This window comes from Myzus persicae, unplaced genomic scaffold (assembly GCF_001856785.1).
Source record: "Myzus persicae strain clone G006 unplaced genomic scaffold, MPER_G0061.0, whole genome shotgun sequence".
NCBI lineage: Eukaryota > Metazoa > Arthropoda > Insecta > Hemiptera > Aphididae > Myzus > Myzus persicae.
In genome coordinates, this window is record NW_019103114.1 from 228,773 (window position 1) to 251,278 (window position 22,506).

The following is a 22,506-nucleotide window of genomic DNA, read 5'->3' on the forward strand; positions in this document are numbered from 1 at the left end:
AAAAAAATGTTTCTAAAACATTAACAAGAGTTATTTTTGGAAATCATTTATTTATAGCACACGATTTTATTACTGAATAAAATTAGTAATTTATAACTAACCTGTGGGTATAGCCTGAAAATTGACAATATATCAGGTTACATAGTTATTTTTAAATAAAATATTATTTAATTCTTTTTTTTCGAAAAATGTTTAGATATACATTATTTGGAACAGTTTTTTATAGACATTATCATATTACGTGGAATATGGTATCTACACAATGTAAGTCAAAATGAAAATGCACAATCATATATTGACATGGTAAGCTGCAACATAAAAAGAACCAACACAAATAATACACACATAATATTAATTTCATATGTAAGACAGAAAAAATATATAATGTTGGTAGTACTTCTATATACGAAAAAGCATCAATAAAAGTTTTAAAAAATGTTGGATTAATAAATTATTTTCTTTATGGTCCAATGTTATAATGCAACACAATGATGTACTACTTTTCATTACGGATGCTGCACCTATACAGTAAAAGCAGCAAAATATATAAAAGCATTTTACTCCAAAATGATTGACATAACTTGCCTCTCTCATAGACCACGTAGGACATCAGAAAAAGTCACTCTTTTCCTCTAAAAGTCGATTAACTAATCGCAAATATAAAAATAATATTCTTAAAAGCATCAGCACATATACCAGAAGGTAGAAAACTTTTCAAGTAGTGACAGAGTATAATTTTAAGTATACATATACCCACATGCCCTATGTTATCGTCGATGTTGAACGACGTTTTTTTTCGATTCAAAAACATATTGATTGCTGAAAACCATTTTTATTTAGAAATGTATCCAAGTCTTCGGACAACTGTAACTCTCCAGGTATTACCTATGTAAAAAATAAAATAACAATTTATTAAATCATTATTGTTCTTGACTTTTTTATTTTATGATTTTTATTTTATTTTTATGATTAAATTTTAAAAATGCATTGTGTAATGCAATGAACTAGTGAGTTAAACAAGTTTTAATGTAGACAGAGCAGAAAAATAGTTTAATTATTTCAATTGTTGAATGCCAGGGGTTAAAGCAGAAAAAAAAGAGAGGGTTGAACAAATTTAAAATATTCATAAATATCATACTATTCAGTATTTAATTTAGGTGCTTATAGTATATATACAATATACATATATATTAATTAATGACAGTTTACAATATTATAAAGCAATATCTAAACGTCTCTGTACTCCGGCCGTTATATCAAGTCACCTCCAAGTATCTGTATAAGTTTGATAGCATCAATCCAGTATTTGAGTTAAATACTTTGATGTTATGTCATAGACATAACAAATAACAATGCGTCAATCAAAACTTTAGTGAGGAGTACAGCGAGATAATATGTCGTGCACTCGGTGGCGGTGTGGTTTAGTTTAGATTAAACAATACAATTCCTAGAATTATCTAGAATCTAGATAATACTTGTGGTTGCGAATTTTCCGTAGGCCATAATATTAATATGTCCGTAGATACTCGTCGTCTGTGTCGATTAGTTATTTTATAATATATTCAGTATTCACTGCGAAACTGTATTATCATACAGTAAATGATCATTTTATTGTATACCTAGGTACGCCAATTTACAAACCACGGGAAACTTTTAAGCAACTAATAATTTTTTTTTAATTTTTTTGTTTTGTTCCTGATATTTCAGGGGGGGGCGGGGGGGGAGGGGGGTAAACCCTTCCCCCTGATTTCTCCTTGTCGAATGCATTTTCATTCGATATAAAATTTTATTAGCTACCTTTATACATTTAAAATTTAAAATCGAGAAATACTTTGTTCCACTTCAACGAAAATATCGAGCATTGAGGTTGGTAGGTATACTTAAAATTGCACAAAAACACAAGACGATGCACACGAGTGAACTAAGACGAAACACAAATCGTGTTGAGCCTACTTCTTATTCCTTATACAATTATAATGCAATAATAACATGGTCGTCGTCATCTTCAACGCCGTGTCATTTGTCGTTTTAAGATATTTTGTTCCGAGTGGCGTGCCACTAGAGTTGCCTATTCAGATTATTTCAGGCGTGCATGTGTGGCGCCCGTTGCTATACAAGTCAGATGAGCACGTTCCTACCATATTTCGATATCTGATGTTCTTTTCGTAGTATGCTATTTGTTTGTCGTACACAATTGTGATCAATGATTAAATTAATCATCAAGTGTCAACACAATACAAACTAGTGAGTAGTGGTTCACAGGGTAGTCCCAATATTCGTGCGCAAAGACTAAATATTATTTTACGCATTATTACCTATTTTTTTTTCATAATTTTTATTGCACTTTAACGGTGTTTATAAATTATAATAATCATGTAGGTATATGAAGTAAAAAAAAAAATTGAAGCGAGTAGTCAATAGCCCACTCAGTGTGGATATTAATTATGTGACCTTTGATTGTATAATATTTTATTATTTATATTAATAATTTAATAAGATTTATGATGTAACCACTATGGTAATGCAATGCATGTCACTAGATAACCATGTGAATGTGTAAAAGTCCAAAGTTTTAATTTTGGACATATTAAGATTATAAAAATAAAGATGTAAGATTTAAATATAATATCCTGTTATTGTCGAATTATAATGGTTTACACTCAGAAACTCTAATAAAAAAAAAAAATATTATATTCTGTAAAAAACGTGATGTATATTACCACACCTACTATAATTATTTTTGTCACTAAATCTACCTGTGCTATTTTTATAATTTTTATTAAAAGAAGTGAATTGTCAAGTAAATGGAGAGCTTAGTTACATCACTTACATATACACCGTAAGGTACCTGCATAGTAATATAAGCTAATTATTTAATAGTTAAGTGTAATATAAATTATTTAGCTAATAAATAATAACAGTCCACAATTAAAACTATCTACCATTCATATAATTCATATTTAAGAGGTTAAGGTATAAACACCAGAGCAGATTAGATAATATCATGATGAAAAATATAATATGAATAACGTATAGTAATTATTGTTGTACGGGGGACCTGCACAAACTTGCAAATTTACTAATTATTTTGTAAGCCACTATGGAAATTGCATTCAATCATGGGTATAGTGAGTTAACACTAATATACATAGAATGAATGCATCAAATATTAAATTTAACTTATTAACTTACAGGGGAAAAAAGGTGAAGTGTCTTTATAAGTCTTTTATTATACTTTATTAAAGTTTATTCGCAATCGTTATACAGATAAATTAATTGTGATTCATAAAAGAAAAATCACATCGAAATTTAAAGAAGTGCATAAAAGGCACAAATACAGCCTAGAAATGACACATGAAATGGTTATGAAAGCAACAGAAGTAGATTGGGGCATTGTGTCCAAAAAATATAGAGATCTACACAGTGAACAAACTTAAAATTTCCTGTAGTTGCCAAGTACAATAACCAGAGTGTCTTTTTTGTATTCACTGTAATACATGCTCTTTTAAAGATAGTGCAATAAAGTAAAATATGTGGGAACATATCCACTTAATTTGCCAATTTCAACTTTAAATAAAAAATGAAGAAAATAATGAAACGGCAACACATATCTTAACCTTGAATAAGGAGCTGAATAATGTGACTAACACAGACGATGAATTATTCATTCAGGAACTAAATGATGAACGTGACAACGAAACTTCCAATATTTTATCTCAATTAAATAACTCGGCCATTACAAACATTGGAATTGGAAAAAGGGAAACTTTAAGAGTCGTTCACTAAAATGTTAAATTAAATATCTTCTGTTGAAGAATTAAATGTATTGAAAACACTCTTTTACCAACAATATAAACATTAACAGCAATAAGGAAAAATTCAAAGAAAAACTTCTTAGATATCACCAATAAAAAAAATCTCACCACAACGCAGTTTATACTCAACCAAGAAAACGAGGAAATTAAAAAAAAAGTATTAGAAATACCGAGTAGAACAGAGAAAAATCATTAATATTCAAAAACAATACTGCTTAATGATTCTCATCCATTTATATTATATTATATTACACTGAGTCAAACTGGTAAAATCACATATTATTTTATCCATACAATATAATTAAAATATGATCTAACGAGTAATTGATGAAGTCTGTTATCAAATTGTATTAATGATAAAAATCGGCCATTTTGATTCCATTCGGTTCTCTGTCCCTAGACACTTGTGTTTTTGCACATATTACATACCACAGAAAATAAAGGATCTTGTTCAACAAATTGATTTACTTTTAAAGACAAATTAAAAGTTCTTATGACATTGGAACTCAATATTCACAGCTAACTAAACTTAATGAACCAATAAACAATAGCAATAAGTGTATAACTATGGCTCGGAAATTGCGCATTTGATATTCTATATACTCCTACTTGTTCAGTTACAATTTGTATACGCTAATACTATTAACTAATAATTATTATAAAACGTTAATTTTGAAATTTTATTTAAATGTATATTTTCTAATAAAATTACTATAAAGAAAACAATCATATGTTTGGATACATCATTCACTCTCTGAAGGCATGATTTTGAAATACTGTCTCCGAATTACACTTGTTGAATTAATAAATGTCCTTTACATCTTGTGCATATAAAAATTCTGAATCTGCCAATTTCCACCTGTTGAATAAATAGTAAAACAATAAACCTGCACTCCAATTAATGAATTCTAAATTTTAATACATTATTTATACTTGCTTACTGGAGTAAGGTTGATATCTGGCTTGTCACTAGAAATGTCAGGGTTTAAGTTTGACAAATCTTTTTGAAATTAATGTTGTTCAATCGTATAATCACATTTTAAGCAATTTACTTTGTAGGCATTTCTGTGAAGTTCAATAATATTTTTACTTCCAGCTTTAACGTGTTAGCTCAAGTATGCTCAAGCCACATACCTCCTCTTGAACTTCATCTTTTGAAAAATAAACAATAAATAAAATAATAAAATAGTTTTATCAGTATGTCATAAGTACAGGGCTTAATGATCGAAGTAAAGGGATGAATGAAGTAAATGTTTAAGTATAATTGTGCTATTAAATGTAACAAATAGGTATATTTTCACTGAATAATTTTTAAAGTAGAGTTGTAAATGCAGAGGTTAATTAAAATCAAATCAAATAACACTAATGAAAAATTGTATTTCGGCACTTAGAGTATTATATTTTAAAGCTCAAAAATGCTGAATATGCAGCATGCATTCTTAAAAAATGTTTAAGTAAATCTTCCAGGAAGGTAGGTATCTCTATTTACAGATTTAGTACTAAATAAAAGAATATGTTCTATAAAATAATGGAAAATTATTGAAAATGCAAGAAAAACTTTTTGTTTTGATATAAATGGATATGTAGCTTACTTAACATTAAACCTAATAAACAAAAAATATGCAATAAATTGCAACAATCTTTGTTAAATATTTATTAAAAATAAATAATAATGTTCATTTATGAGATGCTGTACCTAATTAAATTTCTATATGATAGAGTCATTATATGATAATATTAAACAATTGTTTTTATGAACAAATTGGTTGATAGGAGGGACCTATAATATATTATATTATAACATACTTAATAGAGTGTAGTTATTCAGTTTTACCTGGCTCAATTGAATCAATGTCATAGTTGACTAATGGTTTTACTGATGATCATATTTTAAGTACCTAACTTCTCTAATTCTTCATCCCAATCACATTCTTTGTGATCACTTCCACTCTTTGTATTGTAGTTTTCCTTGTATTTATAAACGTGTTTGTCACCTTTCCTCTTCGTTTCCATTCGGACAAATTCCAATATCTATATGAAAAAGTAAGGTTACCATCAAATTTAGCTTAAGATAATTTTATTTATCGGTTATCACTTGTCCATTCCTGAACCGTTTGAAATCTAAGGCAGAGATGTTTTCTTCATGAAAAATTGGTAGCATATCTTTGACTTCCTGTCTTAACCATTGTATTGTCTTGTGTGACATGGGTTTATTAGAAGGAACATTATTATATGACCTTTGACGATGTTATGAAAACAATAGAAAATGTTATGGAAAACTTCATTACTTGGCTAATAAATTAAGAGCAACTCAAATAATATATCTAAATAATAAAATATGAATGATAAATCAGTTATCAAGAAACAAACAATGAAACAAAAACTGATAAGTGATAACAAATATTTAAAAGATTAAGCCGCGTTTATATATTCCATGGCTAAATACGTATTTATTAGCCATGATTATATTCATTCCATAAACTGTTATAAAACGATTTTTAAATTCGAAAACTAGTGCACGGCCGTGTACGTAAATAGTGCGAGAGAGTATATGACACTGTGGTCTGTGATTGCAAATTGTTATCGATTTCTGAAACTGTTATAGACTTATCGTTACTCGAAAAATACTATTTAAAATAGTAATGAAAATAACAGTTTATTGTTTACTACTGATATTGTTATTGGGATTAAGCTCAAAAAGCTGCATTCGGCCATGATACAGCAATTATTGTTATTTTTCGATATAGATTTTCTAGTGTACATTTAGCTACAAGCTTTGCTGGAGTCATTTGAGAAACGTATTTCATTACGATAACAGTTAACAGTGCTATGTACTGACCATAAACATAATATAATACTTGCGATAGGATAGGAAAGCGTTGTCGAAATATGCTATGTAAAGACGATAAGTGTCAATAGCCTCGGTGAAAGACAAGGTTAGGCCAACAACAAAATAGTTGATGGTAGTTCTGAGACTAGGACAACGGAAATTGCGTTGCGAAGTAGGTACGTACGAATAGAAAAGACTAATCATAAACGATAGGTAGGTGAAAAGGAACCCCTTTAAGACTACGGTTGTATGACAATTTCATCAAAAGCAGTTATCTATTGATCAGTGGGAGACAATATTGTAATTGCTATTTTATTAAAATTTACTGTTATTATGTTAGAAACTGAGCACCTTAATATCGATGACAGAGCTACACAGGATACCACAATACAACCATGTACGAGCTTGGGAAGATGGCATTTCATGGATTATTTAGTATGTATATAAGAATGATACATCATACACGTTATTTACATATATGTAGTCACTGACATCCGTCGACTTTGAGTAATAACAATAGTATAGGAAATCGTAAGCTTAAATTAAAGACGACGTCTAGGAATAGAATACATCTGATTGTACAGATGTTATCATAACAAGATGACTCAGGTTACCTTAAATATGAAAGTCATAGACATATCCAGGGAGTCTGAGACCAGAGACGACAAGAGTATGTACTTGATCAAAGATCAGAACTGGACGTTTGTTATTAATAAAAATACTCCAGTGTAACATCAATTTGTATATCTTAATTTAACCTCTAATTAAATTTGAGTTCTAAAGGCGGGCAAGTTACAACAGCCTATATAATAGAGACCCAGGCAACCGATATTCAGACTTGAACTTTCAAAGTTATATGCACCAGCAGACTCTCTGAATTCCAACTACACCAGAATTATTCAAACAGTTTTACCAGTTAATCATAATTTATTAAGATTATAATATTTGATTTATTTTTAAGAATAGTATGATAAAATATCATAGGTGTACATTAATATTTGATGTGCTATATGATACATTGTATGTTTTGCAGTACCTTATTTACCAAGATGAGTTATTCATTAATTAAAATTAAATTGTATTGATTTATATACTTGGGAAATAAAAATTCAATTTATGTAAATCCAATTCACCAAACAACACTCCGGAAAAATGAAAAAGATCGTTATGAATTTACTGGTACACAATTGATTGGAAAAATAATTTAAAAAAATAAAACTGAAGAAATTAATTCTATTATACCAATAATTTTAAAGGTTTGATGTCTTTTATGGTTATTATTAATTTAATTTTGATTGGTTTTAAATGTTGTTGTTTAAATTAAGATAAAACGGGAAAAGAAACTCGAAAATTATGAGTATTTAATGTATCTTCTGGCTGTATGTGCAGAATTTCAAAATGATCAATATCGACAGTTGTCAACGGATGCTTATGCAGCTATTGGAATTATCTGTACGGATGGATTCAAATCATTGATGTTCTTTAAATTTTGTAACGGTGCTGCTAAAATTCTTCACAGACTAGGTAATTTTGTTTAGTATAATTAACAAATGTATAATATTAATTGTGGATTTGATCTAGTATATATAACTGAAGAATCTTTGGGTTATGGAAGTGGCGCTCGAAGAGCATTTGGAAAATGGTAGAGAAATCGTCTTGAGACAGTTGAACCTATAATAAAACAAAAAAAAAATGTCATGGTTTAAGTCACAAAAAAATAATGGATACAATTTATCTGGTATCGAAGGACCTAAGTAATTTATTAGCTATATTGTCTATACTTCCATAGTTAAATTATTTATATATTTAAATGTATAATAGGTCATAAAATGTATATTGTGTATATTGTGTATATACAAAAGAAGAATTTGGACCAAGAATGTGGAAAGTATGTCAGCAAAGAGGTTAAATCATCAAAGAAATTTACCACTATATTAAAAACTAGTGCATCATATGGATAATGCAAAAGATAGTAAATTGTTAAGAGAAATAAAATGGAGTATATTGGGAGAACACTTGAAATTGATAATTCTAAAAATGTTACAAAGTACAAAAGTTAGTTATACTTGGGTTCAATGCACATGTTAAAAAAAATGTCTAACATACATTTGTTTTAGGTTTTAATTTCTTTTGTTCAGCATTTACCACTGAGAATATTGTTAGAGAATACTTACTGCTTTCATAGACATGTCTTATATAGAAATTTATTGGGTAAATAAGGCTTAATGGAATTTATATTGCTCTTCAAAGATCATATAGCAGTAAATGAATCTGGAATACATCCAATAAAAATGCAATGTCCATTGAACTTGTATACCTAATTCAAAAGGATTAAAAATGTTATATATTGAACATAAATTAATAACATTAAAACACATGATTGTTTATTTTAGTGTTATTACGAGTATAAAAAAAAAAAATGATCAAATGAGGTTGAACAACAGTAGGTTTTGATAAACCAATTTAGATATTGAAGTATGAAAACTAAATAAATTATTGTTTCAGGTGTTCTGATAATCTTCAGCTAGGAATGGAAGATCCTGAATATAAGCTTAAAAAGCATGTTCAACCTTTCTATAATAATCATCAATTTTTTATGAAGCCAATTCCAACTCCTCCTGTAGAAGAACTACAACAATTTTTATCAATTGATTTGGTAGAAAAAAAAATAGAAAGTATGTATATTAATTTAACCTCAATTATTAAAAAAATATAGAATTGTTAAAACATTCATTCATTTTTTTAGAACTTTAAACCATCAGGTTGTAAGTTATTAATAGCTTATAACAATTGACCATGTATGGAGGTAGTTACTTGTCGCTATATGCATGTGAAATTTGTCAAAGTCCTTGATGCTATTGTGTTGTTAATACAGTCAATAGTTTACCAGGAGCAATCAAACAATCAACAATATGTGCATTATTGGATCCAGTAAATCAATTAAAATTTTTTTAAATTAAGTATCAACTACAATTGATAAAAAAATATTTTTAAGAATACTTATTCAAAAAGGTGAATAGTATATTTATTTTAAAAAAATTATTCAACACTGAACAATAAAAACATTTTTCAGCCCCTCAAATATAGTAAAATGGTTTGAAGTTTCAAACCATTAAGTACCATCAGTTGGTTTAAAACACAGAACAAAGTTGTTGATGTGTTTTTGTGTCTAGGAACTTCTAAAATGAATTTTAAGAAGGATAAGAAAAACAAAGGCAAACTATGAAGCAATTTCAAATTCAAAAATTAAGTATGTTTTTATATAATTTGTTAATTATTCGTTTAACTACTCGTTTGCTTAATAATTCCTTTGAGCATAGCTTGAATACCAGATTGTCAAGCCTAAGGAGATCATAGCACATTGCTTAAATACCCTTATAAGATCACCTAAATACTTACATAACAATATGTTGCACACTTTAATAATGATTCACAATTTCACAATTTCAACTACATATTTGTTATAAATATAGGATTAAGATATCTTTACTATTCATACTAAAATCCAGAAGAAAAATTTAAAGGGGTAAGAGTAGTATTCCACAGTAATTTTTCATAAGACATTAATACCCAATCAACGTAATATTAGTCGGATTAAACATTCGTCAAATAATTTTACATTTTTAATTTTATTTCTATAAAAGGTTAACTGATTGTAAAAACTTTAAATAGCCATAGTATTTGTTCATAATTGAGACTTGTACCTGCCACCTGAATGACTGCACGACTACGTGGACTGTACTACTACAAAGTACTAATTAGGATAATATGTCGAGTGTCATTGTAATGGGTATTATAAAATATGGTTCGATTACACAACCTGTACATTGTAGACTGTATTATTACAACCATACCAGCAAGATGTGTAATTTTTAAAGTTAAAATCAAGAAACACTAATCTTAAGTGTGGTGTGTTACAAACTCCCTATTATCGAAAATATGCAATCTCACAAAGTACAAATCTTTAAAAAAAAATCATAACTTTGAATTTGTATACGCATTTTAACACACTATGATAAAAACATAATATATATTTATAATACTCATTTTCTCGTATTAATACATTAGGAGGATTTTACGATATATCTTATGGAGGGTTACCACTTATCAGTAATACGCAAACATTGAAGAGCAAGATACTCAAAAATCAGTATCACGGTACTAGATACTTAGATTTGGAGTAACGAGATACTATATACTCGATACTCGATACTTCAAATAAAATTTATCACAGGTTTTTTAAAAATTGTATTTATACCCAATTAGGTGTATATTATATATTAATTAGTTAATATAGACCACATGTTTAATAACAATAATAACTCATAATAATATTCTACTACACAATTAATTATTATTCATGTACATAATTATTTGGTAATCATAAACTACTTAGACAATAAATACGTATCTACAGTATCTATTAATCCTATCGTGTCCATCACATACTTTATCGCCGCGAAAGATAGACTATTCAATATACATGCACGGATGTACGATGTACTATATCGTACACATTACGGATATCTAATATAGCCATATAGGTACCTACAGTAAAGACGTATAGTCGAGTTAAAAATGCATATGTGGTGTGTCAAAATCCACAGATATAACTAATATGGCTAATGGGTTAAAAAATAATTTTCTAAAAGTTGTATGGCGTAGGCTACAGCTTTCGAAAAATCACCTGTAACTACGTATTTGTATTTGTATTAGCAAAATAAATTTAATTATGATAGTAAAAATTAGAATTGTTAATAATTTGAAATTAATTAACACTGCAATTACATAATGGTATACATACATTTAAATTTGCCTCTAATTTTACACATATCATACTAAAACATTGTCGAACAATCGTGGTTGGTATGTACTAGTACTATTACTAGGTAAGCGAGTGAAAATAATTTTAAACAATTAATTTTTCAAAGTATCTCATTAATGTATCAAGTATGTTTCGATAAAATTATTTTATGAAATACTCGATACCTACATAGACTGAAAATGTGTTGAGGTACAAGATAGGTACTCGATACTCCATACAATAGTATCGAAGATATTGCCAACCCTCTACATAATCAACCATAGTATATCTACATATATTCACTATATATAGTGATTTTTGATGAGACCTATATTGTCTAAAAATTGTTCGTAAGAAATCCATTTTTCCATACTATATTACTATGTATCGTAATGTTTATAATCTATATCAATTATTCAATATGTTATCATTTATATCTAAAAAAATTATACGACCACTAACATTTTTTTAGAATTTTTTTTAATTTATTAATTCATATTTCAAAAACATAAAATTGATGGTACTTAACCAAAGTAATAGTTTTACTAAAAAAAAACAAGGGGTGCTAAAGTCCCTTTGCACCCCCTTAGTTTCGCTAATGGTTATAATAATAGTTAAATAAAAAATCGAGTGGACTGTGGACGATCGTGTTTGCGTGTATGCCAATTTTTTTAGTCCTTTAGTTAACAATAATCATAATAATTTATTGAAAATAAAAATAAATATATGTCATTATGTTTTATAATATTAATGTTAATAATATACAATCCGATAGCTTTTCACCGGGCCTTTAAGTAGCTGAAAAGAGTTGAAATTTCCTATAAGCCTTTGTTCGTATTTAATTATGTAGGTATGAGAACTTACTACTCACCTGCCTATATAGGTATATTTATAAACGACTATGCAGTATGCATACTTAGGCAATGTAATGCACTATGCACTATGATGCATTTTCAGTGGCGCAATTAGGTAACTCAATGTCACTTTAAATTAATTAATTGCTTGTATCGTAATTTTATTACTATAGTTATTTGTAAGGGAGCCATTTAAATTGTTTTAAAAATCTTGGATCAATATGGATCAAAATAGGTTGAGAACCCCTGCACCATGTTATATTATATTATTACTCACATATACTACCACTATGATACCTATAATATTAATACACGCTCTTAACGACCTTGAACAAAAATCTTACACAGTTTAAGGAGAAGGGTCGACAAAAAAATGTATACATATATAATGTAATAATCATATTGGTAGGTTACCGTGTTCAAAACTCAAACTGTAGCGAAAATATTCGATGAACAGAGTCGGCGGCGGCCGATGACCTTCGTCCCACCTGCTGGCACCGACGGCGAAACACCATAACAATGGCACATGCAGCTGTAAGCAGTACGCACACCCTCACATGTAAGGAATGCGGCACGCAAGTGTCTCTTTCCTCACTCCTAGGTAGTCGGACGATGGGCAACCGGTTTTAAGGGAGGACCATCAGATTGTAGATACTCTACACCGCCTCATTTCTTCAATGATGCGATTATTCAAAATCCTACTTTTGAAATTTATAAGCATTTCAAAACACAATGTTTTTACATACATCTACCAAAATATAATTTCTACCGCCATTAATTATTATTCGCAATGCATTTATCATTGTGGTTCTTAAAACTCAAATTAATCATTAATATGCATAATTATATTATATAGTATATACATTGGACATATTTTGTACAGATTATTTTTGTCCATAAAATCCGAATGTAGGTACGAGCCTATACAATAAATATTTTTTTCGAGGTTTCCTACACTTGTACATAGCAGGAACCCCCACAGTCATATACTCGTATAAATGTATAGGCTTCGTTATTTTTTTCCTTTCTGCAACAAGTAACAACTGTTTTCATATATTTTATTGTTCGATTCTACGTTGGGTCGGGACACACACTCGCACGCGCAGCATCCAAGACGGTTTGAATGCATTAACGATACACCCTCCACCGCCACCCTTCTCTGACGATAAGATCTCGACCAGTACATAATGATCACGAACCGTACTAGCCATTGGGCCACGTTTCACCCTTCGAATGTTCGGTACTGAAGCGTCACATGTCATAAATCAGTATATACTAGGTACATATATACCTATTATATATGTTGACAATTTAATAGTACCTACACACGTCCGGAGCGTCGTAGTGAGCAGGACTGGATGGTAGTGTGGTATGGAAGGGGGGGGGGGTTGTGATGCCCCGTCATCGTAAAGAAAGTCAGCATTTTGGGAGCTGTCATTTTTATAATAAAATTAACTATTTGCATTATTTACAAATTAAAATTAACCCGGAATCGAAACTTAATATTTTGTTATAAATTCTAATCATCTGCAGCTCTCGATCATAGGGTGAGCCTTAAAGAAGAACACATCCGTATAAATATGTAGTCCACGATTTGTTGTAGTATCAACATAAAACATTTTAGATGTTTTAATTTTACAATGTATAAAGAGACTAGAGAAATTAAAACCCTGGACATTTGACAATATTATGACAATTTTAAATTTAAAAATATTTATTCGTATGATTATTGTATTTCAATAAATATTAAATTGATAATAACAATAATAATAATATTTGAAATTGATAATACCACAAATACGTATTTACGCATTACGCCCTATTAAATCACGTCAACTGGTTTGTGGGTGTGCACAATATTGCACATGCGCAAACAGCGGAACAAAATATGGGGTGAAGTCACCGTTTACCGCGGGCAAAGGCAGTAGTTCGTGTAAAGTATATGATTCGTATGGTACCTTACAATTTACATATGTGACATGTGACTATAACTATGACCATGTTATACAAGTGAACAGTTTTTTAAAATTAAATTCAAACATATTAATGAATTGTAAGCTATTAACGCAATATTAATGACAATTTCAAGGTTATTTTTTCATAGATGGCGTTGAATGTTGTGTACCACATGTACTGGAAAACATTAGTTGTCATTGATATAACAAAGTCCATTTCGCCATTTTATCTTAGTAAATAGATTATAAACACTGTCCACAACTAATCTAACATAGTCATTAGCCACTTGTTGCTATAGTGTATAAGTATAGTCTATCTTTTATTCTTTTGGTCATTATTATATTTTACTTCAAGTTATAATGCTTATTATACTATTAATTAATACATTTTTATCATTTTTAAGTACTATCATATAATATATTATAAATTTGTTGTAATACAGTAACTCTCAAACTTAGATTATTTAATTTAATTTTTTGATTCTGAATTCTAATTGTAAAAATTGCTCAAGTCATGGCTTCATCAGATCCAACAGACCTCAATAAAATGTGGGAACTTTCACTATACGAAAGGCATAGAGCTCCTCAAGTAGCTGTTACTGACAACACCGAAGTTGAAGTATCGCCAAGAAGTCTACAGAATGAACTAATGTGTCCAATATGTTTGGAAGTTTTGAAAAAAACAATGACTGCTAAAGAATGTCTCCATAGGTAATTATAATACATATTATATTTTAATTTATGAAATGAGTATTTTAAGTAATAAAATAATACAATTGTTTTTTAGATTCTGTTCAGACTGTATTGTGACTGCTCTTCGTTCAGGGAATAAAGAATGCCCCACTTGTCGTAAGAAACTAGTATCTAAACGGTCACTACGCCGTGATCCAAATTTTGATCTTATCATATCTAAGATATATCCTAACCTTGATGAATACGAAGCACAGCAAACAAAAGTATTGGAAACGTTAAATAAGAGTCAAAGTCAGGCCAATTTAGTTCAGTCAATAAACGAAGGTATTAAATTACAAACTCAAAATCGACAACAACGAATCAAAAAGAACCAACGAGAAAAACTAAATGAAAGTAGCTCATCAATTACTTCAAAACCTTCAAATAGTTCAGGACAAGACAATGTAACAAGAACAATGGTACAAACAAAAGTGGCAAAAAAGATGAAATCTGTTATGATCTCAGAAAAAGAAGGACCTGCTTCAACTGTTGACACTTCGGATACAGCAGAATGTATTGGTGCATCAAACGGTGTGCCAGTAGATGAAATAGAACTAGTATTAAAACCTCATCCTACAATAATGGAGAGTGAAAATCCATTTATCACAGTTTTGAAAGAAAACTCTGTACGTTACATAAAAACTACAGCTAATGCAACAGGTAATCCTTTTAAATTAATTTACTTTATCACATTTAAACAGTACAGAATGAAAATATGTCCTTTTAAATTCTATATACAATTCTTTTGTTACTGTTTAAATGTTTTTTATTCTTGCTTTTTTTTACATATAACTTAACCATTAAGAAGCATTTCTACAATGAATAACTAACATATTATAACTTGAAGAATATCATTATAGAATTGTATGTGTATCAATCAAGTGCTATGTACACAGTCTAAATCAGAGGCTTTTAAACTGTGGTCTGCGGTCCCTTGGGGGATCCTCGTCCAGTGTTAGATAAATTACTTTTGAAAAGTCACAAAATTACGTTACTTGTTCCATTAAATATTTGTATTTGAATTACATTTGTGTCACCTGATATTATTTTTATAACGTCATATTACTTTTTCATTTAAAAAGTAGGGCGTTTCTATAGTGTTACTTTTTCAAAAATTAATTACAAAATCATTCCATAACGACTAATAAGTAATTGACATACTATTAATTATTATTTTTTTATTTATATAAATTAGCCGGACAGGCCCTTATGAGCATTATAAGATACTACACATACATACATAAGTAATCAAAACAATATAAAAAATTACATAAATTGTATAACAGTTTATATATACTATTGATAATGTACGTATATTTTTAATAACTTAATGTTATACACGAGTAAAATGTATAATTAATTCCTGGGATCTTTAATAATATCATTAATAGTTATTTATTATTTAAAACTTCCAGAATTGTAAATAACTAGTATTGATTTTTAATTTTTCTTGAACATCTCTGCCTCTTGTTTTTGTCGTACCTTATACGTTTGTGACATATTTCAATAATGTGTGAAATAACGCATTACTTCATAAAAATTACTTTTAATAAGTAATTTCGTTACAATTGTGTTAACTTAAATATAATAGAATAAAATATTACTACAGCATTACTGCAGAAGTAATTTTGTTGTAGTAATATGCACTGCCCAACTATATTAGCTACACTTTTGTAAAAAAAATGGTATTGAAAAGAATATTGGTTGGGGGCCCACAATTTCTAAAAGTATTCCATCAATTGTTCACCAAACATTTAAGAACAGCTGGTCTAAAGTGTAAAACTGGGTTTTTATGAGTGTCTACGGATTAATACTTCTTATGTGTAGTGCAGGACCAATAAATAAAAAAATAAAAAAATAAAAAATAGTATTTTAATAATATTTTAAATCTTATATTATTCATAAGTGGTTGTTGGTTTGAATTTTAAATGTGTAGAATTAAATCTTGAATAATATAACCAAAAATTCTAAGTGTAATTAAGTAGCAAATTTTCAAAACAATCATTACATACACATAATTTTTTTTTTAGTTGATCATTTGAGTAAGTACTTAGCTATGCGATTGGCGGTAGACCTTGGTGCTGAGCTTCCAGAACGACCTCTTGATTTTTTGATGTATGTTGTACCCACCGCAGATCAATTTCTTCAAGTCAAAGGCAATCAAACACTTCGAAACATACAGGATAAGTTTTGGAAGGTAAACAAACCTCTGGAAATGTTTTACTCTTTCGCGTAAAGTATTTATTTATTAATGATTTCTTAAGTTTTAAGCATACTCAATAATGTATTATATTAAAATATAAATATAAGTATATATTTAGCCAAGGTTTTAAGTATTTAATACATTTTTATTTGTTGACAAATATTAATAAAAATAGGCACCTTGCATAATGTAATTTACTTGGTACTTACATCACTCTTTTCAATATGTTTAATAATTTTAGTATGGTAGGTTATACTTTTATAGTATAAATATAAAAACATTATTTAAAAATAACTAATTAATAATTTAAAAGAATAATATTTCTACTATTTTATACCATAAATGAAAATTTGAATTGGTTTTTTTATTGTTTGTAATTTTTTTTCTGTCAAATATTATTATGTATTTTAAATTCATAGTGAAGATTTTTATAATTATTATTTATTACTTACCATATTATTTGTATTAGGATGTAACAATTAATTAAGAAATTGTAAGAGATATGAGTTAAAATGAATTATTAACAAAATAAGTACAATCATTTACACAGTAATTGACAATATTATATAGGTAATTGTGGTGTAATATTTTGTATTTTTGATTTGAAAACAACCAATAGCTATTTTATTAAACTGTACTGGTTTACATAAATGCATGTTATGCATAGACCCTAATTATACTTGATTAAATTAATAAGCTATGGATTTAGCAAACAAATTTATTTTTGATGTCATAAAAAAATGTATTATTGGTTTCATTAGTTTCTTATACTAGTTTTAAGTAAATAAAATGTTTTCATTTTCTTTTTAAACAAATATCAATACAATTCATAATACCTAACATAATGTAATTTACTTAGAAATTATATCACTTTCTAATAAGTTCTTTAATTTTAGTCATATAGTTTATAGTATAAATATATAAACATTATTTAAAAATAATCGATCAAGTTATTAAAAAAAAGATTAAATTTGTATTAAACATTTATTTTTAATTGATAATGAATGTTTGTATCATTATAACTCACTTTATAATATTTTGTATTACGGTATAACAATTAACTAATAAAAAGTAAGATATATGTTTCTAACTAGTAGTATTATATTCCTCAACCTTACCAATTAGCACCAACAATATTATATAGTAGTAGGCTAGTGGTAGCCTATCAGTGATGGATTATGATTAGATTGAAAATAAGACATTTTAAGTTCTAAAATTCAACTATTTGAAAATGTAATACAATAAGTATTTATTTTTGATATACGATTTGCTTTTTTATGTTGTAAAAGTAATTTGTGATCTTATTAAATTATAAATATTTCGAAGTTAACTTTATTTATTAGAATGGACATATAAGTGGTTATAACTTATACCTAGAGACCAGAGTTGCATACATTTTAATATTCATACTGAGTGTATACACAATTATGAGGGTTCAAAATGGGGGCGTTTCAAATCAAGCCGACTTCATTGATAAAATTTAATTTTGCATATTGATGTCTGCGTGACGGTTTAAGAATTATTTTGTTATTAAAGTATATAATGAGTACATTTTATACACTTTTAATAAAAAATAACTTTTTAATCTTTCCTTGATCCTTTTCAAAGTAAAAACTAGGATTATATGTTGATCAACAATTAATTTAAAATAATCAAAGGCATCTTTTTGATGATCAAAATTTACATTTATTTTGTTTAACATAAAAGTTTTATTTTTAATACTGTATTCATAACAACTATGCTGCTCCAAAAAGACAATAAATAATAACATGCTTAGAAACTACCTCTGTATATGATAGATCTTTGATTGAATCCACTGAACTAAGTATTGTAAAAATATAAAATTAATCATATATCTATCCTTTCTTAGTTAAAATTCTAAACATCTTTCAATGAACCCAATGGTGATTTACTTAAAGTTTTTATTTATTGTATTATAAAGATAACTTGACAATACAGTCCACATAAGATATTCTGTATTAATAATAGTCTAAAGCTTAGATTAAAAAATAGTAAAAAGAGATACCAGTATTGTCTTCAAACCCAAACAGTACTCTAAACCAAGAACCAATATCAGACATATTAACCACAAAATAATGTAACACAAGTCACAATCAGTATAAAAATTAAGTCAAGTAAGCATTATGTATGAACGTTTTGACACACACATTTAGAATTAACATTTAGGTACATAGTAACATGACAAAAAATATAATATTCAAATCTATTATAAAATTAAATACCTAATTAAGAGTACGCCACACTCTCATGTATTGCTCCGTCTTACAAATTTACAACATAGAAAAAACTGTTTCACTATGTCAAGAACAATTCAGGCTGAAGTCCAAGTTAAGCAACTAAATGTTCACACAAAAAAGGAGGAAAGCATTTAGTATGCTATTCGATATCACAAATACGAAAAAAGTTCTAATGGTTTAAAAGTTTATAATTTTTGAGTTTTTCCAACTTGAATAACTTATTTTTTAGTTTTGATATCGGAAAAATATAAGCTTCGTTCCACAGTAAACTCATCGCCAAAATTCATTGTACTCATCAATACGCTCAGTTGCAGAGATACCGGCTGTTGATAACATCAACCACCTATTGTGTTGGCGTACTTACGTCTGCTTTGTATCCATGAGCTTAAAATAATTATTGATCTATAATTTAAATAGATACAAGTCACTTTGTTTGATATGTAATTAGGTACGAGAATTTTTTTATGATAACTTAAAATAGATATATTTCTTAGCATAGGTACCTACTTACAGGCCCGTACTCGCCACCTGTAAGAGGAGCGGGAAAACATATTCTTAGAGCACATACCTACTATATTTTTATAGGTCCACTTTAAAGGAAAAATGGGTGTTGATTGAATTATTTGCAACCTACCACCTGCAGATATTAAACATACGTATATTGGATATAGATCATGATTTATTCTCCGATTTTTAACAAAATACCAATCGTAATATTATCTTTTATAGTAAAACCACGGTATTTACATTATTTATTTTCTCACATTAAACAATAAAGGATTGATTCCTTACTTTGTATTTTTTTTACTTATAATGTGTAGATTGTAGGTACATACAAATTTTAAATTAACGTTAAAAGTCGATTAAGCATCAAAATCTTGTTTTTTTTATAATAGTACTTAGGCTATATTTATTTTGAAAAAACCATTTTGGTAAATTACTGTTGAAACTGAGTACAAAAAATATTCAGATTACCTACGTTATTACATTTTGATATAAGCTAACAAATTTCCTTTACAATATGTATATTAATATATATTATAATTTTATATTGATCAATTAAGTAAAACTGTGTACATTTAAATTCATTATATGTGTCATTTTTCAAAAATTCGAAATCCATCAATCCTTTTCATATGTTTTCAACATAATATATGCAAATTCTAAAAATAATAATTAAAATTAAAATAATACCTATGTCATTATAACACTTCAGACACAATTTTTATCATTTTAAGTGAAAATATTAAATGTTCTAAAAATGTGTCAACGTTTGAAAATATCAAATAATGTTTATATTTTATACAAACAGGTCTGTAAGTCGAGTGTATATTAATTAACTCCTTTTAAATTCTATATTTACTATTTAGACACAGAATATTGTAAAAAAAATTTATTGATATAAAAAAAAACAATAATTTTTCAGTTTTTAAAATCGAAATTTTGGCTCTTAAAATTGTCTTTCATACCACTTACGACAGCAATCGAGTCTAAAATGTTATAAATTATATATTATAATCTACTTATTAGTATCATAAGAGATTGAGATTAAATAACGTTTATAAATATATATTGAACTTCTGGTTTTTAGTTTAGATTACCTAATTCTAATGAAATACGATGAGGAAGTTCAGGAAGGTATTCATTCAATTTTTCATATATTTGGTAATAGTAAACGGCAAAAATAATATTTGATTAGAGTGCATTACAAACTACTCACTATGCGATTCAAACGTGCGAGTCAACGTTTTTAAAAACGTCGCGACCTTAAGACAATTATAAAATAAATCTGTAGTTTAAACGCGCAGTGTGAATACTGAATAATAACTTAGGATGACCTCTTAAATAATTAAAAAAAATAAATAGCTGGGCGTTCACTAGGTCTGGGAGCTCCTGCAGCTTTTCGAGGTCGGCGCCGCGTCGCGCCGCGCTGGCTTTTCGATCTAATGGAAGCCCAGCTTAAAGCTACAGGTAGTGAATCAGTATTCAGTAGGCAATTGTCGATGGTTCACCTAGGAGTGAGACAATAATATTTTTCCATTATGATAAAATGGTACTATCAAAACAAAATTACGAAGTACTTCATAGTTATATTTACATAGGATTATATATTTATATACTTTCCTTTATAGACTGGCGTCACATTGAAAACCCAAAATAAAACAATAATCAATGTAACATATCCACGCGACTTACATCGATTACGGTGTTCGGATTTCACATTTTCACAAGTTGCTTCTATGGCTCTATAGTTGTTAATAATATCATAAATGGATGAATGGTAGCAAAACAATTATTTACTCAAATGTACCTACCTAGTGCCTATGCATAATAATTACAAACCATTTAATTTGCATAATATAATACACGTATATTAAGAGAAAAAATACACCATTTCTTTGTTTAAGCAAAAGGATGGAGGAAGTATTTTTCTTATTAAAATATTAAATTCAAAGGAAAATATGAATTCAGAGTATTATATAGTATGTAAGTGTACTAAGTATATATGGTTAAAACTGTCTAAGGTGGAATCTCATCATGCGGTGACCATACATTCCGCCTCAAACAGTTTTACGACTTATTGAATAAAACTGAAAAATTCTGGTTTATTCAATTATTACATCATAGATTTTTTGATCTAAGTGCTACTATTTATATTATATAATAACATTTATGATTTTTATGTATTCCAATTTATGCATTTCGACTTATATCATAAAAGTATTCATACAGTCACACAGAAAAAAATAAGACCATGGAGTATGGACAGTTTATACTAGGTCAGTATGTCAGGTAGAAAATTTTTTTATACTTTCCACATAATTTGTTATTATAAGACAGAGGTATTACCATAAAAGTAGGATGGGGGGGAGGGCTAAGGGGGCTATAGTCACCCCAGAATTTTTTTAAGGCACCCTTTGAATTTGCAACAAGTTTCAGTGGCGTCGATATCACAAGGAAAAAAGGCTATCCCTCCCCCCCCCTAAAAAAAATAAATTTATTATTCTACGATTATCGGTAATGGGTATTACAGGTACCTAATCTTTATTTAGTT

At 28.3% G+C, this 22,506-nt stretch overlaps 1 protein-coding gene and 1 long non-coding RNA gene across 2 annotated transcripts; both read left to right on the forward strand.

The window, feature by feature from the left end:
* Positions 1-7,979: 7,979 nt before the first annotated feature.
* On the forward strand, positions 7,980-9,012 carry LOC111033815. The gene is made up of 4 exons (XR_002604470.1): positions 7,980-8,169; positions 8,227-8,399; positions 8,467-8,700; positions 8,763-9,012. It is a non-coding gene; the product is annotated as an uncharacterized LOC111033815 (long non-coding RNA).
* A 639-nt stretch (positions 9,013-9,651) lies between these two features.
* LOC111033818 (E3 ubiquitin-protein ligase RING2-like) lies at positions 9,652-17,278 on the forward strand. The gene is made up of 4 exons (XM_022314745.1): positions 9,652-9,895; positions 14,771-14,969; positions 15,046-15,650; positions 17,021-17,278. The coding sequence occupies exons 1-4, from the start codon at positions 9,868-9,870 to the stop codon at positions 17,224-17,226; spliced, it is 1,038 nt and encodes a 345-aa protein (XP_022170437.1). The 5' UTR covers positions 9,652-9,867; the 3' UTR covers positions 17,227-17,278.
* Positions 17,279-22,506: the final 5,228 nt, after the last annotated feature.

Coding starts and splice junctions, on each gene's coding strand:
- LOC111033818 (XM_022314745.1), top strand. CDS start 9,868: ATGAAGCAATTTCAAATTCAAAAATTAA. Junction 9,896..14,770: donor ATTTCAAATTCAAAAATTAA/GTATGTTTTTAT, acceptor AAATTGCTCAAG/TCATGGCTTCATCAGATCCA. Junction 15,651..17,020: donor AACTACAGCTAATGCAACAG/GTAATCCTTTTA, acceptor TTTTTTTTTTAG/TTGATCATTTGAGTAAGTAC.